The sequence below is a fragment of the Acipenser ruthenus genome, chromosome 10 (assembly GCF_902713425.1).
Source record: "Acipenser ruthenus chromosome 10, fAciRut3.2 maternal haplotype, whole genome shotgun sequence".
NCBI lineage: Eukaryota > Metazoa > Chordata > Actinopteri > Acipenseriformes > Acipenseridae > Acipenser > Acipenser ruthenus.
The window spans coordinates 42,577,252-42,595,776 of NC_081198.1; the positions used below are offsets into that span (position 1 = coordinate 42,577,252).

The 18,525-nt window shown below is 34.6% G+C and overlaps 1 protein-coding gene across 4 annotated transcripts in view; it reads right to left on the bottom strand.

Annotated features, from left to right (window-relative positions):
- The window catches only part of LOC117406813 (sodium-driven chloride bicarbonate exchanger-like), a 56,947-nt gene that overhangs the window by 9,500 nt on the left and 28,922 nt on the right, over positions 1-18,525 (bottom strand). For all 4 annotated transcript variants that reach the window (XM_059032311.1, XM_034011163.3, XM_059032313.1 and 1 more), the window contains 12 exons: positions 14,385-14,473; positions 9,975-10,132; positions 9,233-9,320; positions 7,643-7,789; positions 7,041-7,141; positions 6,091-6,265; positions 5,754-5,887; positions 5,281-5,526; positions 5,052-5,157; positions 1,539-1,700; positions 946-1,059; positions 466-627 (listed from right to left, as the gene is read on the bottom strand). In XM_059032311.1, the coding sequence (XP_058888294.1) occupies positions 466-627; positions 946-1,059; positions 1,539-1,700; positions 5,052-5,157; positions 5,281-5,526; positions 5,754-5,887; positions 6,091-6,265; positions 7,041-7,141; positions 7,643-7,789; positions 9,233-9,320; positions 9,975-10,132; positions 14,385-14,473 (1,682 nt within the window). The remainder of the gene's footprint in view (positions 1-465; positions 628-945; positions 1,060-1,538; positions 1,701-5,051; positions 5,158-5,280; positions 5,527-5,753; positions 5,888-6,090; positions 6,266-7,040; positions 7,142-7,642; positions 7,790-9,232; positions 9,321-9,974; positions 10,133-14,384; positions 14,474-18,525) is intronic.

An 18,525-nucleotide genomic window follows, 5' to 3' on the forward strand; every position in this document is an offset into this window, starting at 1 on the left:
ATAATAATAATAACTATCTATCTAAATTCAATTTTTAAACCTAACCTGAAAAACTACAAAAACGCTGCCATTTCATACTTGAATAAAAATTAAATATATGGGATACAATACAGAGCTTTGTTTTCTGCTTTTATTGCTGCATACAGACTGCCGTGATTTTATAATTATCAGTCACAAACGATGCACTGATACACAAAGAGTTTATTCAGAAATATCTAGCTATAATGCTACTTTTTCTATCAAACTTTGTTTCTATCAAACCAGAAATAGGTGGACATCAGAATAATGTTTAATATAATTCATTTTTAAATACTGCTAAATATATATATTCTATGAACACATTTTTCAACAGTAACTTTTCCATGACTTACTGTATACACACACACACACACACACACACACACACACACACACGTACATACAGTACACTTAAACTAGGAAATACTGGATCTGTACATTAAATACCTTCAGTTTGTGTTCTTTTCTGTTTATGATGACTGCTGTAATCTGCTGGTCCATAAAGATTAAAATAGTGCACAGCAAAGCGGGAATCACAGACACCAGTGCAGTCCACCATGGATTACGACCCAGGGGGTTAATAAGCCAGCCTCGGTCATCTCTGGTAGGCTGAAAAAGATCAAATCACAATTAAAAACACAATGTGGAATATTAGTGATCTGCATAACAGCAACATTAGCAAAAACGCCTTGCAGAGTATGTGCAAAGCCCTAAATTAGGATAACACTACTCTTTATATTTGGTAGAGCTTCACTTGCATTTGTTTGCGTATTAATTGATTTGCTTTCACTGTTACTGTATCACAGTTGGGTTTGTTGGTCGATTGTTGTTTGTTTCTAGTAAAAAAAAAAAAAAACAGAAGCAGGCCTAAAAAATAGCCATAATCATGTTGCCTTCCTTATTCTAATAACATAATGTAATGTATACCTTGAATTCATTGGGAACCTGAAGTTTCGGTGATGGTATCCCAAGGCCATAGTCAACTAAAACCATAGTCAAGATGGTGATAAATACAGCAAAGTCACTGATAATTGACCGCACCTGGAGAAACAACAGACGCCATTTTTAAAATATAAACACTGCAGTTAACCAGTATTAAAAAAAAAAATTAAAATTAAAAAAAAACAAAAAACTGAAGGTACAATAAGCTTAACAATGAAAAGAAATACTGGCTTGTCTACCTGAAAATGTTCACTAGGGGGCAGTAGCATTCCATATCTACTGTCTACTACACCTTTATAAAAGTTTACCACGGTATTTGTGCATGGTATTTGTACACTATTCTTTGCAATGCTTGCTTATGCTTAACCATGCTTTCACTATGCGTTATTACACATTGCTATGCTTTTACTATGGGAAACTTTTATAAGGGCAGACTGATTTACTTGGATCGGTTTCTTTTCCAGAACCTTCAATGATATGTTTAATACTACCTGAATTACTTTATACATTATTACTGTTAGGATAGATATAATCAAGTATAATCTGCGCTTTTAAAAGATGCATAATATTTAGTATACCTTAGTGGGGAAATAGCGACTGGTCTTGAAATCCTTTAGAAAGGCAGACATTATGACTGTCGAGAAGAAGAGGACAACACACCAGAAGAGAACGTCTGGGACGTAAGGACCATGGGGCCCACAAGCATTTCCGAGAAACTCACCATGTTTCTCTATGCATGCCTATGAGAAAGAAACAAACAATATTCTGAGCATACATTTTAATGGAGTAGGTTCAGCAAAACGTAATGTTATTGTGTACAAAGTACAGGTCTGTCCATCATCATAATGCAAAATCTAAATCCCCTTGCAGCTCCATAAATTACTAAAATTGTATAAATGAAAAAAACATGGCAATGACCTACTTTTGGGTATTATTGACTTTGTTCTCATTCAAACAGTCCCACCAGGCTACATTATGTGTTACTTTCTCAAAAAGAATCTCTTTACAATACTTCCAACTCCCTTTTGTTCAGTATCTTGCAGGACATTTGTAACAGCTTTGTGTTCGATTTAGACTGCAGTTCTGTCCTTAACCTAGATTTACCCAGACCACTTACACTACATTCGACAAAACAGTATCTTCATAGACTCTTCATGGAGGGAATAAAAAATACAATTATTTTATTCTCTGTGTCATTTATTGTTTCTCCTAGTGTATTTGTTATATATCTCATGTTTACTGCATTATTCATGTTCCAACAAATGTTTGGCACAGATTGTCACTATTTTGAAAAGACAGAGGCTGTAAATCTCGGCCTCTGTGTAGCTAAGTAATACTTATAACAATGAGTTCCTACATTTATTTGAACATCAATGAATAACTTCCCATAATGTCTCCTTTTTTCCGTGGTGTAGCGAATTGAATCTGGCTTCTACTTTTGGCTCCTCTGAGAGCAGTTATGTGTCTTGTGTCTTATATAACTTGTAAAACAAACAACAAAAAAACAAGGGAAACTAAAAAAAAAAAGATATATTTTCTTCTAAAAAATCCTATCTTAGTGTGGTATGACCTGATTCCAGCCTGTATCCCTGCCTCACCCTCACTTTAACATATTACTGAGAGGGAATAGAAATGAGCTTAAGGACTTTCTTCTAACAATTCAGTTAGCCAAACTCAATCAGGCCCAACGGGCTTTGTTCAAACTAACTGTTATGCCCCCATTCTCGTGAATACCAGACAGGTTGACCTGCAATCGCCTCTGCTGTCTTCCAAAGTGAACAAAACACTTTCAGTGCAGATTGTCTCCATCATTAGCCTACGGGGTACCTAAAAGGGCATTTAATGTATGTTTTATTTTTTATGATGATTATTTTGAATTACTAATCCATCATAATCCATCCCGCATATCGTTAATCTCTTCTCGTTGTCTGGTTCCATCTGGGTGTACATACTGCTCTGCAACAAACACAGCCCACACTCCCCCGCCCCTTACCAAATACCCCCACCCCCTACCAAATACCCCTGCCCCCTACCAAATACCCCCACCCCCTACCAAATACCCCTGCCCCCTACCAAATACCCCCGCCCCCCCCAAAAACATTTTGTATCACCTAGAATTTTAGGATTGAGACATAATTAAAAATTGAAAATCACTTAGATCTTTTATTTAACATCATGTAATCAAAGAAACTACAAAATTTTATTGCGAAAGTCTACCGAAAGACATAATAGTAGTTAGACATGTTTGATTCTGAAATGTCACAGTTTTAAATTTTTGTCAGTTTTTTGTAAGTATATGGGAAACTCAAAGCGTTATGTAATTCAATATGGTAATGTAACATTATTCAGCAGGTTTAATTCAACGTTATGAAGCAAAATGTGTTAATTTTATAGGGTGATGCAAAACTTTTGGCCACAGCTGTATATGTATAACATGTACAGTATATTTCTTGCCTTATTTTAATACAACAAGACAACCTGAACAGCCACAGGCAATATTCTTAGTTTGCATTTGCCTTTTTACTCATTACTATGTCATGTTGGAAACAGTGTGGTATTTACTGTGTCATGTTGGAAACAGTGTGGTAGTGCCCTAATTAAAACCAAAAATAATCTTAAAAAACATGCATTTAATTCAGAATGTATTATTATGTTCAACAGGAGTACATGGTATGTATCCCCAAAAATACATTCCAGATTAAAAATGAATTTAGGTCAGGGGTTTTCAACCGGGGGTACACTTTCCCCTGGAGGTACTTCTAAGAGTCATAGGGGGTACACAGGGCGTCTCAGAAATGCACAAATAAAAATGAAAGTAAGAGAAAATAATGATCTTGAATTTTTTTATGGTATTATATATTCTCTAAACTATGGTGTAAACTTATTTAATCTTTGTTTAGCAGCTCAAAGTTAACGGCTAATTAAAAAACACAATCTATCACGTCCACATTTTCCACCTACGCATGCGCGATTTCGATTCCGTGGATTTCCACTCTGATATAGGTGAAGCACGTGTCTGCCGATTGTGCCTGGTGAGCTCTCTGTGCTGTTTTCAATTTGTTTTATTAATGAAGTACAGTGTTTCTGCGTTTTTTAGAAGTATAAATGCTCTGGTAAACATAAATAGTAATCATTGACGGTTTTCATTAACAGTGATAGCGGCTGGTTGAATATGTTTTCGGTGTTTGATAGACTGCAAAGCGACAAAAAGTTATACAGAGTCCCTTTGGATCATTTTTATGCTGGCTTTAATTAAAAGTGTATTATTGTTCGTAATTAATTATAGTTCTATCTTGAGGTTAATGTTTTTAATACTGTAAACATTTTAAACGGCACACAATTATGCTGAGGTGGGAAGTAAATAGTAACGTGATAAACATTTACAGTGCAGACTATTTTATATTATTTGTAATGTCTTTTCCCAATGAAAGCTAATATGAGTCTTTCCAAAGATTCCTAAATACTGCCTTTTAATTCTCTGTTGTGTAAGATTATATATTAAATAAATGGAATAAAAGAAATGTGTAACCAGATTATTCTGCCTTTCATTGCAACTGTGGTACCATTCAGTGAGTGAAAATTGTAAAAGGTACTTTAGATGAAACCTCTTGACAGAAGGGGTACAGTTTCAAAAAAAAGTTGAAAACCTCTGATTTAGGTAATCATATTTCTGTTGTGTGTTATGCAGAAAAGTACAGCATTTCATTGTATTTTCAAATCTCTACATTTTCCTTCTATGCTGCTCTTTCTGTAGATGCCAGTTAATTTGTTTATAGCTGAAACCAGATTTTCTACGTACTTCTACAGTTACCTGAAACGTTTTTTTTTTTTATATATAGTGCTGTATTCTGTGCTGTAATTCTTTCCTGATGTTCAATACTACCATTTCCTTGATTAGACATACTAAGAAGTGGATGACGAACAATAAAAGCAATTCAAACATTAACTAGAGCACCTTTTTTAATATGCTGGTTAAACCTTTTAAAAGGTAGTTTCAACTTGAAGAGTCCAATTTCATTATATAACACAAAAACATATGTAAATCGGCCTGAGCATTAATGACAAACGTATCTAATGCATGTCACACTTACATGCACATCTAGAGACCCCCAAGTTACATCTGACACAGTGATGTTTTTCATGTCCCAGTACTCCAGAGTATTATTGCTTGGGTTTGTTGGCTCAGTACATACGCATCTGCAGGAAAAAAGCAGATTACAGGCAAGCTTGGTTTTAAATAATACAGGGAATACATTTTACAGGGTATGTCAAATTTTCATTAGAACTAAAAAGGTAGTAAAAATGTTTTTTTTTACTTACGAATATTGTGTAAGCGTTTCCAATTTATTGTTCATGTTGAATGGATACGTTTCACCAAGGTGAATCAACTTCTCAAGGGCCTCATAAATGAATATAATACAGATAAGGGAAGCAAAAGCTTCTTCAGTGAAACGGGTTATGTAACACACCAGAGAACTTGCATCCGAGGCAACAAGGACAATGCAAAGAAATGCGGTCCAGAGTCCTATGCATGATCTCAGTGAGAGGTAGGACAAGTCATATTCTCTGCAGAAATAATAATAAATACAACACTTTAGGGATATTATGTACTTTCAAAGAAACTGTATCATTGCAATGGTCTGTTCTTTCTAGGCTTTTTTCCATGCTATGGTAAATTTAAAAAAAAACAAATATGACCATTTCTTAATTGAAACTTGAAATGTACAGTATGGCATATTCAATATCCTCCATTGATTATTATTTCTTTTGTAGTTGTAGTGCAATAGACTTACTTGCAGAATTTGAACAATATCTTTTCAAACACTAAGACCGGCCCAGTACTGCCTAATATTGTGAGGGGCTGCCCGGCAAACAAAGAGTAGGCTATTCCAGTCATTGAGGCTCCAAATAATGATTCAATAGCACTCTGAAAAAAAGCAATACAAAAATGAATGGACAGCATGCATACAGCGAACTTTCCTTTTTTGAAACATTGGGGTCTACTGATCTAATTGATCTAAATATCACTGGCTTTAAAGTAATTCAAATAGGCAGATTTGTCACATTTAGTTCAATCATTCTGTTAGTTAACCCCAATTCCTTTTTGGAAAAGTGTGTGAAAAAACTTACTATGCGACCTTCAGTTGCTTCTCCCAGTAGCCCGCCGAACGTGATTACAGGTGACATACAAGCACAGTACAGAAAGAGGAACGAAGCCAAGCACTGCAGACTGAAGGCATCAGTGTAGTCAGACAAGTAATGTGGCGCTTTTCTTTTGATATCGAAATAGAGCCCGCCAAATATCCTACAACCAAGAAAACAAGGCATTCAAATAACGGTCCAAAGTTTAAACAGTCACAATCCATCCAAATTAATTGGATGTGAACTCAAAGGGAACTGTCTATGCATAGAACAGCTGGCAGACTGGAAAAAAGCTGAGGGATTTTTTGCAAGTCGGTGGATGTTGGCAAAGTAACAGCAGTTGAAAAGGCTATGCTGCAAAGTCTACATATTACCACATTTAAGAGATGTTAAGGCATGTGCAATATTAAAACCTGAAAGTCTGGTTTGCGGTTAACATTAGGAAAGCAAAATACTAAGAAATTGTAAAACACAACAATTTTTTAAGGTGCATACTGTATATTAGACGCATAGCTCTTAATGTAATCTGTCTGGAAAATGAAAACAAATAGAACAAATCTGTGTAAAGATTCAAATAGCCATAACAAACCAGTCTAGATGTATTTTGTTAATACTTGCATGGATGCAATTAGAAGCCTTTTTTCAGATAACACAGATGACATAAATGAATAAATCTGGTTAGAAGCCATCAATTGTCAACTCATAGTGGTCTACTGAGATTCAGCAGGCGATATATTTTATTGCTATAAATCAGCTGGGCAAATCTTTGTGTGTCAGGTATTATTGTTTAATCAATAATCAATTTAAAAAAATATCTCCCACTCCCATTAAAGTTTTTACAGTATTTCAAACAGCAATGGAACAGGAGCAATACAAAGCAGTTCTAACTGTAGAGTGCCTGATGTTCCAGAGTGAATATCCTTGAAATGGTCACCTACATTCCAGTTCGCTCCAGCTCAGGCCCTCCATGACCTCCGACCTCCGGTTCTTTGCCCAGTGCAACTGTGCCATTTGGCACGGCAGGAATCTTACGTTTCTCCTGTTTTACAAAACACATTAAAATGTGGTTTGTGCGTCTACTGTCAATAAATAACTGACTAAAAGCTTTAGATGGAACTACATCTTTGTTACTGGCAAAATAGTGGGGATTTATAAAAATAACATAAAATCTGCTTTGCATTAGAAAAATTTCCAGTTTGCACATTACAGTGTATAGAGATCCTTCAGGCTTCACTGAAAAACCTGGGAGCTGAGATCAGTCGTCTCAGCTTTTTTCAATTATTGTAGAACTATACACATAATATTAGAGCAATTTTCAAAGCTGTTTACTTTTACTTCAAAAGTTAAAGTTGTCACCCTTTTGAGTTCCAACCTCAAAATTCAACTAAGACTAACTTTTAATTAAACACCTGATGTTTTTCTGTTCTACTTTTGTAACATGTTTTTCTCATTAATTGACGTAATTGAAGCTTTGAAGTAAATGCTGAAAACCCACCCAGAATAAATAACACTTTTGAGGACATAATTAATTGTTAAATACCTGAGAGGGTACATTTTTTGGTGGCTCTATTCTAATTGTTGGGTCCCACTCCCCTGGTGGAAGCACCGTCACTTGATCAAGAAATTCATCTATTCCAGCACCCAAGTCATTGCGATCTTTGGCTTTGTATGCAACATCATGGAAAACCTGTAGTACATGGGAAAATTTGAATTTGCATAGTTGCAGAGTTATATTTGTCACTTCATCAAAACCCATTTATTTATTTAGTTGCATCACTGTAATAGTGTACAAAAAACAAGTGGTACTGCAAACTGAAACACTTACTAATGAACTTCTTTCTTAGTTTTGGAAAGACATCGTAAACACAGAATTTGATTATCGACCCAGTTCTCATGCACAAAAACAAACAGTTGTAGACATAGTGTAAAAAAAAACCCTGCCTTTTAAAATATGAATTCTGTTTGCAATTTGATTGCTCTTATTTGTTAGATTGGCAGCAAGTCAAAACTAGATCTGGAAATGTGCCCAGATTGTGAACAGCAGTTATTTTATGAGCAGGTGTAGTTTGGTTTGGATTTGTGAACAAATGAAGACGAAAGGAACCACTTTGCCTTTCATGAAAAGAACATTGTAGCCAGCACAGTGGCACTAACACGCTCAACATCTGCATGCAGCCTTGTTTTCTTGAGTTCACTTGATAAACCAAAGATGTTACTTCATTATTAGAAAACATAATTCTACTGATAAAGCAGATTTTTAAAACCCTCTTCATCCATGCCAAAGATAACAAACTATGATAACATTGGTTTATGCTTTTTACTGAAAATAAATGTGTTTTAAAAGATAAAAAGATAAAGATATAAAAATAAGGTACTTTTATGTATAAATGTTTAACATTACACATACATTCAATATTGTAGCTTGAAAGTTTAGGTCAATATTGCACCTAAATGTATCTAATTGTACCAGCTGACATCAGTAAATACTTGTCTATCCATGCTCTATGTTAATAGTTAATACTGGCACCAAGCAGCTGAGCCATGATCAGCCTAAAATTCGAGAACACTTGACTATTTCCCTTGCAGAACTGAAAGTACTGCCTGTGCTAGATCAACAGTTTCACACTTTGCAAAGGCAGCTCAGCATGTACATTAATCATCCTGATACAGCACCAAGAACATTGTGCCAATTAATCACAGCTGCATGTAACCCCATGAAAAGCTCAAGTCAATCAAAGCCAAACCAGTGTCCTCTACAGGCAGGTTAGGGTGATGTCATCCTAGGCAGACACCAAAGCAGTCCTGATTGACCATTAAGACACAGAAGAAGGTCTGCTTTTCTCACAAACAGCAACCTGCCTCTCAAGCATTTCAAAGATGTTTTCTTCATTATGGGTCTGCGGTGCCAACAAACCCCCCTTGCAAACATGTCAGGACACAGGAAGTCAAAGCAGATCTAACAGTTTGCTTTTGTATTGTAATACAGTATATGATTAAAAAGAGAATATTTTGTCATTATTAGAAAGGGAATTCTCTGTGGTTTTTATGGTGGATCAGGGCTAGACCTGAAAAGCTACCTGTGTTGTTACATCTGAATTCAGATCATACAAAATGTAATCATTGCAGTTACCTCATCAGTCATTAGAGTTGCAATCGACCTGCCAATCTCATGGTATTGCTGACCTTTTCCAAGTGGCCCCAGTAGAATAAACAAGAACCTTGAATAGAATACAGTAGTAAGGATAAATATCTATATGGTTTATTTTACTTTCCACCCCTCTACTATCCTTGTGTGCATTGCACTCATTCCTGTCTGCTTCAGCCTCATTAAAACTGCCTGGAACACTCCTATTATGTAAGACTGGCAAGATAGTACAACCATTCTGTCTGTGGGTTCAGACAGAGATTACTCCAAGGGGGTTGTGGGTGTGGGTGTGAGCTGCATTTGATCCCAAGCCCATAACACACACATTTCTGCAACCTTTTCCTTTCCCCAAGGGAAGTCTCTGCATCATGATATCTATTGACTATAAAGATAAATTAAAAGAAACAGATAAGGGGTTATTGGAATCTCTCCACCGGTAGTGACAGAATAAGCTCTAGGTTCTCCACATTATAGAAACCGCTCTCTAGCAATTTTATCGCTAAAGATTCAAACTTCCATCTTCTTAAACTAGCATCCTGTAAATAATATATTTATTTTTAAAGTGCTTTAAAGTGACATTCCAAAGTGCTACATGTTGTAAAACACAGCTTACCACATTTGGTTTCTCTGGCAGCGTTTGTTCCGATATTGTAGAACACTTACTTTATGAATATGTTGACAGTATATCCTATGGAATCCAGTTAAAACACAGAATAGCAAAACTCACCTTGTTGGAATGGGAACTTCAGCCAGTCCTGAAAGAAGGACTGCAGGAGACAAGCGAACAAATGCAACTACAGGGCAATTTAAACATTCAAGTTCGCCAACTAAAATATTCGAAGCTTCAGCCCCTGGAGGAATCTTTTTCATAAAGTGCAGGTCAACCTATAAAAAAGAGAACCAAAATATAAATAAGTGCATTGTTGACCAGGGGGTAGAATTCAGGTAAGATAATACGTTACTGTCCCTTCACTTTTAAGTTTATTTTGTGATGCTTAACAAGCAAACATTCCAAAGCAAAAAAGATGTATGTTTGTAGTTATGTAAAAAATCAATCAATCTCAAAACAGGAAATGCTAGAAAAAAGAAAAGCTCATCACGTTCCTTTTTACAGCATGCAGCTCTTCTAAAGCAGGCCCCAGCTCTCCTAATCTAATTGGTATTCTGCTCCTGCCTCACTGATCTGCACTGCGTCAAAACTAATAGTTTGCCATACATGGCAGCCAGAACACTGGAAGAACAGAATAGCACTGCCCCGGATGGTTTTGATAACAGTACGCTGACTGAGAGCTGAAAGATAAGAGAATCTACTCTATCATAATTTTTTATATACCAGCAGACTCCAGAAACGTAGTACATATGCAAAATGTAACAATTGTATAACTTACTCTTTAAAATAAGGATTTCAAGATTATCTGCATAATCAAACACCAATAACAATAGCTTATTGTGACCATAGGAGCATATACAATAGAAAGCATTTTGTATTGTACTATATACTTATATAGCAAGAGGTAACCATATATATTTCATTCACTCTAGGCTGGATGAATCAGTTCTCATCCACTGTCACCATTGATCAGATAAGATTATGTTAGTATGGGATGCATGTTTCCTTGCTTTTGCAGCTGTTTTTATGTGTGGGATAAAGATATTGGAATAAAGATTATTAAAAATGGGTGAGATGTATATAATTAATTAATCATATGTTAGTGTATATATAATTACAGCCACATGAACATTTTTGATATTTTATTTCTGGAAGCCTACTCGCAGTTTACAAAGTATGTAAAAATAATGTTACAGTGTGCAACTGTTTTCTCTTGTGAGACAGTCAAGACCTCAAAACATCACAGCCAAATGTACCCTAAATGACACAAGGCCATGGCCTCAGAAAGCTTGAAGAGAAAATAGTTACCACTTCAGGAAACCTGCATCCAAAGATTTAGCAGTCCCAAAATCTTAATCTGAAATTAATTCTGTTACAACTGAAGGAAGGCATTAATACTCTTTTCTAAAATCCCTGTAACTGGATGCAGATGAGATTTGCTTACTCCACAGTTTCAAATGAGCATGCATTTTTAGGGACTTTTAAATATAACCTGCAGTGAAATGTTAACCCCTTCCAACAAAGAAACAAAGGGAATAAACATTTCAAATAAACGTTTTTGTAACCATATGAGCTGGTTGTTGTGGAATGGCCTTTAACAGAAGCAAATACACACAATGCATATATTTTCTATCAGGAAAAAAAACATACCCTATAGAAATTTCTATACAAATTATATCATGGTCTCCAATTTGAATACTGCACTGAGTGCTAATGAGTCTCTTTCTATTACAGGTCACAACAGTTTGAACCTGAAATGCTATCACTCTCATTTCTACTCCTCATGCATTATATATATAGAAGACGCTGTACAATTAACAGACTGCAGCTGGTTCAAAATTCAGCTGCTGGGATTATAACTGGCATTAGATGGACTGAGCACATAACTCAAGTCCTGACTGTGTTACACTCGCTACCAAAATGGTTTCAGAATAATCTTTTAGGTTTTCCTGATGACATCCAAAGTCTGCCTGCATAGATGCAATACAGCCATCAATGACAAGATAAAATATAAATTTGTTGATAATCTGGGGATTTTGACACGTCAAAGTGATGACAATCATGTTAGTGGCATCGAAAATGGCACAGCACCATGTACAGTAGGCTAAAACCTCGACTGTTGTAAAGGTAGGATTATCACAATACATTCACCACAATTTTGTTTTCACACATTACATAGAATATTTCTATTTAGTTTGTCTGTAATACAGCAAGTTGCAAAATTAATTGCTTAAAATTCTGCAAATAGTCAACCTTTACATTAATGAGGATCAATGTGAAGCAAACAATACTGACTCCAGTTACCAAAAACAAGTCTGTAAAGTCACATTATCGAGCAGAAGATTCAGTAAGCTGGGAACATAATGTACCCATTACTGTAATATCTCCTCACTTAACACTGCTGCAAGCCATTAGTATTGAAAATGGCATTTCACCTATTTACTGTGTATTCAGGAAACAGATCTGTATAAAAACGTTTAACAGAGAGCATTACAGCCTTTATTAAAGATAGTTTCATGTTTATGAATCACAATAGTAAGTACATTTTAAACTTGGTTCTGATACTGTAGCACACATCAGAATGACACTGAGAACAATTTATGAAAGCTTAGGCTTTAGACTACAGTACTCCAACTACTGATGGCCTCTCAAAGGACTTCACATGGTTGATAATAAATGTATCCTTGAGCAGCAGTCAATAGGATGGTTGAACTCTTTTCAGTCTGCCAGCACAAGTAATCAATTGTACATAAATGCCAATCCTCCCCATAAAGGCTCGATTTAGTTTATTCACAAAACTATTTTGTTCAGCATTTTTATGAACATGATTTCTATTAAAATTATACTGTATTTCCTCGAATTTAAGTCGCACTTTTGTGGCCAAAATGAAAGTTCAGATTTGGGGGGAGTGACTTGGATTCAAGGTTTTTAGTTAGGGAACCAATTTACATTTGCGCATGTCAGTTATTCTGGTGCGCTTGAAAAAGACCAATTGTACACAGTACTGCCCACTACAGATATTACTCTCTTTTCTCATTTGCATTTGTAATATAGTAGGTGACATACTCTGATGCTTTCATGTACAGTGATACAGTGTTCCCTGTTGGCACCTAGAAATTAAAGTAATTTAACCGTTAAGTATTGTGTTTTTGTCATTAAGAGTTAAATGTGACTTGCATTCATGTCTTTTTTTTTTTTTGGTGTCCGTATTTGGGTGTGCGACTTGAATTCAGGGCCGACTTAAATTTGAGTAAACACTGAATTTTACACTGATTAAACAATCGTAGCCTTTGCTACAGGTCACAGTCCTTTATTATGATTAAATTAGCGTATACCGCAAAATTGCAAATAATTGCTGGGTCTCAAATAATCGCCTGTCTCCAATACGCGCTGGGTCTGCTGGCAAATAATGTAAATAAACGCTGGCTCTCTATTAAAAACCGGGTCTCTGTCATTGCCATTGAAGCTGAGGAAGATGAGGAGGAGCCTGAGCGTAATGAACTGCAAATAAGTGACAGCGATTAGGATACATGTAATACACATTTGTTGAATGCAGTTATTATGTTATTAAAAGTTTTGATAATTGTATGCGTGAAGATAGTAGGCCAGATACAAACCTCTTGGTGTATTATAATGTGTTTTGTTGTATTAACAATGTACAAGTTTGAGATTGAACAATACATTATTTTTGATAATGATACATAATTGCTTGAATTGTTCAGTTTTAATTATTATTATTATTATTATTATTATTATTATTATTATTATTATTATTATTATTATTATTATTATTAACAATGGTAGATCTAATTCCGTTTGTAAATACAAATTTATACTTCTGTTTGTTCATTTTCCAAAGTTTTGCATAAATGCATCTTTGTTAACCAGTGCATATAAAAATAACGTAATAATACTTTCGCTTTATACTTGAGGGTGTACAATACAATGTAATTTTGTTATAAAACAAAACTTAGTTACTTAGTTCCCACTGACACACAACCTTTTAACAAAGTTGCTGGAATGTTTAAATTGAGTTATGATGTTGCTACAAGGTTGTGTGTTAGCGGCTTCTCAATGACAGCTTGACGCATGTGAAGCTAGTGGTCTAATATAGACACCGGTCTCAAATAATCACCAGTCTCCAATACGCACCGGGTCTGCTGGCAAATGTAAATAAACGCAGGAGGCATTTAATTGAAGTTTTACAGTATGTGTCATCTCATGGTACTGTAATACTAAATCTTATAATTCATATTTAACACAGAGTTCTGTTTTGCATATAAATGACACTTCATAATCTAACACAATGTATAATTCAATTGGCAGATTATTTTGACTTTACCAAGCTATTTAAAATAAGCTGTAGTGTTTTAAATGTATTGCTAGCTACCAACCAGTGTGTAACTCTGAGTGATCCCCTCCACTGTTTCAACTCTAGATATCTAGAAAATTATTTGAATAAATAAATGCATATTAAATATATATATATATATTTCACAATAAAGAGGTCCATATATTTATTCTCACCTTACTGAAATCAACAGTACTATTTTCTCGGCTGACATCACCTCTGCCCTCCGTATTGGCAGGTACAGATTGTGGAGAAACCATCTGACCTGTTTAAAAAAAATAATTGCAATTATTCTCAATGCAATGAAGATATCAGGTATTGTAATTATTTACTAACAAGCACTGAAGTGAGGATAAACACTGTAGGTTGTGAATCTTAACAAACCACAGCCTCAGGAAAAAAGAAGAATCTTCAATATGACATTTCACGTTTATTTGTTTAGGGAAAAATAATTTTGAAAATATTCTGAAAAGAACATTCTTTAAAATATAAGTCAATTATTTCCTGGACAAGATAACTACACTAGTTGTGCCAATATGTGGTGGTATTGCTAAGATTGACAACCCCCTTTAAAACAGCTATGCTGGAATCACATACAGCATGTTTTAAAAGGGCTTCAGGTGACTTTAATACGAAGTACAGCACTCCCCGGTTGCTCCCCAAGGTGATCTTAGTTGGCTCCAAAGTGTTGTGTGAACCCAGCATTATCAAGATCTATTTGCTTGAATACTGCGATACAAACATGACATTAGTTCAAAGATGACAGCACGACATATCACACATGAGATAAAAACATACAAGTATGCCATACAACTGGACTAATTTCATCATTTGATCAAAGCTGTCACCAAATGTATGGAATAGAAAAATATACATATTATTCATTCCAATCAGTAAAAACACCGTTTGCAATCCAAACAGTCCCCTTTAGAACTGTGACAATGTTTTAAAAGCAATCCAAACTACCACTTGCAATTAGTGAAAAAGACTATAATTGCAGTTCATCTAGGCTAAACATTTAAAGTGTGTGCATAAAATGTACAGGTCATTCTTCCAACGAAGGGCATTCTCAACTGCTGATTTCATTGTTGCTATGTCATTTTTAAACTCTCTTTGTGACGATAACATTTATTCAGGGCAAACTTTAGGGAAATTTGGTTTCCATGCAAATATATCAAATAAACACTTTGGCTGCTTTGTTTTTATGTAGCAAAAAAAGAAAAAAAAGAAAAACAAAAAACATTTATGATACTATTTCCACGGTATCAAATCTCACCAAAGTGTTCACACACACTTTAAATGTTATAATAGAGTATGATTGCTGTTTCCATTTTGTAAAACTAATTCAAGTGTTAAGAATTATGGGTAAAGAGTTGTCAATGATTAATCAGAAAGCAATCTTTATTTTTTGTTTAAATTAAATTAAGATTTACAAAATGAGTCATGGATTAATGAAGCTGCATGGTGAATGTGAAAGGATTGCATTTTAAGATCATATTATATTAAAACAATAATGCTTTACGTTTTGCTTCCTAAACATAATTTATATTATACTGTATTCCAGTTTAATACTTTTCTTTTTTTTACCAACACCTCTACTTCTTTTGGTGGGATACTGTGTGCAAAAAAAGCTTGTATTCTGGTGGCATTCTAAAAGTCTATAATTTAAGGTAAACAAACTGATAAAATACTGAAAAACTATTTGTGCCGCAGGCAAAGTCTTGATTTAGTCATTGTCCCCATTCAGGCAAAAAAAAACAAAAGTTTTTATTTATTTTACTGGTCACTCCACTTCCTTTAATTTATTAACTGTTACCAGCTATCTTAACAATTTTTTTATGTAAATGGTTAATTAACATATTTATAAAGCTTTACAGAGTACTGCTGCCTTTAAAATGCCTTTAACCCCTAAGATACACAAGAAATGCATTTCAGAGTGACTCAAGCATCACAAGGAAACTGACCATTTGGATGACCAAATCAAACCTGTCGGTACATTTTAAACCGTGTTTAGTGCACCTCATTGCAGAAATAAGAAAGTTAGCATCATTTCTATTTGTGCAACACATATGTCTCTTCTACCCTAAAGGGTTAAATAAACTGAAACTCATTTCAGTAATACCATCAACTCAGAGTTGAGTAAAGTCAATATATTAACTAAACATTTTAAGCACTAACAAACAATGAGGCATGTTAGTAAGCTGGTTATTAACAGCAAATAACCTAAAAAGGTGACCAGTAAAATGAAATGGTACAATTTTCTTCTCAATGTTTACAGTGTGCAGAGAATGTGAGAGTGCAGGCGAGTCTGTAGCACTGCAGTACTGTTACGTGTCGCTATTATGTGTGTTGCTATAAATTATTTCAAAAGAAACATATGATCATCTTGTGGCATGCCAACTGAAAATATATTGTGTTTAAATGTATTTACTGAACTGATCCTTCTACGATGTTTCTAGGTTGTATAAATGAAACGGTTAACACTATTTTATCATATTTGTAATTATGTTTTAATACAATGGCAATACATTTAAATTCATCTTTTTAAATAGATTTAGATTTTTTGCTACCTGTTGATATGTTTTAAACATGTTTCATTTAGTTTCTTCCATTACTAATACATTGATTCAGGGTTTCAAGTTAATATAGAATTATTATTATTCTGCATCTATTCACATTAGTTATTTATTAAATGTATTCATTACGGTTATCAATCTCTGGATCTCCACATACTATGTTAGCCACCACGGGTCTGTAATTTACCAATTGGATAACAAGGAAATGGTAATGACAGATATCTGAAATAATACTCTTATGTTTAAAAAAGAAAAAAAAAATATTCTTAAATGGTTATTATGGGACTGATTTACCAAAGTGCAACAATCTTTTGAGAGCTTACCTTAGGTTAAACTGTTACCTTTAATGTAGAATGAACTGTTTTTCTTCCACAAAAATAATAGAAACCTCACTTTGCGCAGAGGCCTCACTAAAACTGCCCCCATGCTTGTTTTGTTCTTTATTTTATTAAACACGTATTTCTAAAATAATCTTTTTTGATATACCGTACATATTGTTTTTCCCTAAAATATTCTGATAAAGAAAAGGTCACTATCAAGTCAATGTGAAAAAAATTATGTAATTGTATGTAAAAATAATGTGATATCTTGTAACAATTGTAAGTCGCCCTGTATAAGGGTGTCTGCTAAGAAATAAATAATAATAATAATAATAATAATAATAATAATAATAATAATAATAATAATAATTAAAACTGTTTCAAAACATGATTGAAATGGACGCTGAACAATTTTCATAGAAAAGATTTCAGCAGACTTTGAGATCTGAACACAATTAGTCTTATTTCTATTGAGAAGGTGTTATTAACATGTTCACGTCACCATAAAAACTGTTTATTATTATTATTATTATTCATTTCTTAGCAGACGCCCTTATCCAGGGCGACTTACAATTGTTACAAGATATCACATTATACATTATTTCACATACAATTGCCCATTTATACAGTTGGGTTTTTACTGGAGCAATCTAGGTGAAGTACCTTGCTCAAGGGTACAACAGCAGTGTCCCCCACTGGGGATTGAACCCACAACCCTCCGGTCAAGAGTCCAGTGCCCTAGCCACTACTCCACACTGCTGTTTATGAAAATAACTGGCTTCATCTTATAACTGGTTTTGATTTTTTTCTTTTTTTATGGTAGTATACAGTAACCTATTTATAAAAAATAAAAAAATACAAGATTGGCCAGGTGTCTAACCTTTTTTTTTTCTTCATGTTACTTGAAGCCATTGGGTTAAATGGCCACAGTAGTAGTTAGATGCTGTCCTAAGTGTCTATTTAAAGATACCGTTGAATGGGCAAAGACACAAATCGTCCACAATATATTTTGTACAGTATGCCAATACAATACAAATCTTGGTTGCAAATATGAATGTATATATACAAAATATAAATGCAGATGTATATGTATCAGAATTAATGTGTCTAGCTGTGGTTATCCAGCAGCTAAATTCCAGACTTTGCCTGACTGGATTCACGACTTTGCATGTACAGTACAACCCAGTGACTGCATTTCCGCTGCCTAAAGTACAGCAAATGAAATGTAAAGCCTAGCACTGGTTTGATTCATGCACTAGCTGAATGTGTCTGAAGGGTTTAAAAAGCAGCCACTAACTCGCTGCAAATGCCTGGCAAGTTTGAAATGTAACTTTAGAATACCACCTCAATAAATTATGTTTTTGAAAGTTATAAGGAGCATGTCTTTCAAGTTAAGTTGCCTGTGTCCGGGTCGTCTTCCA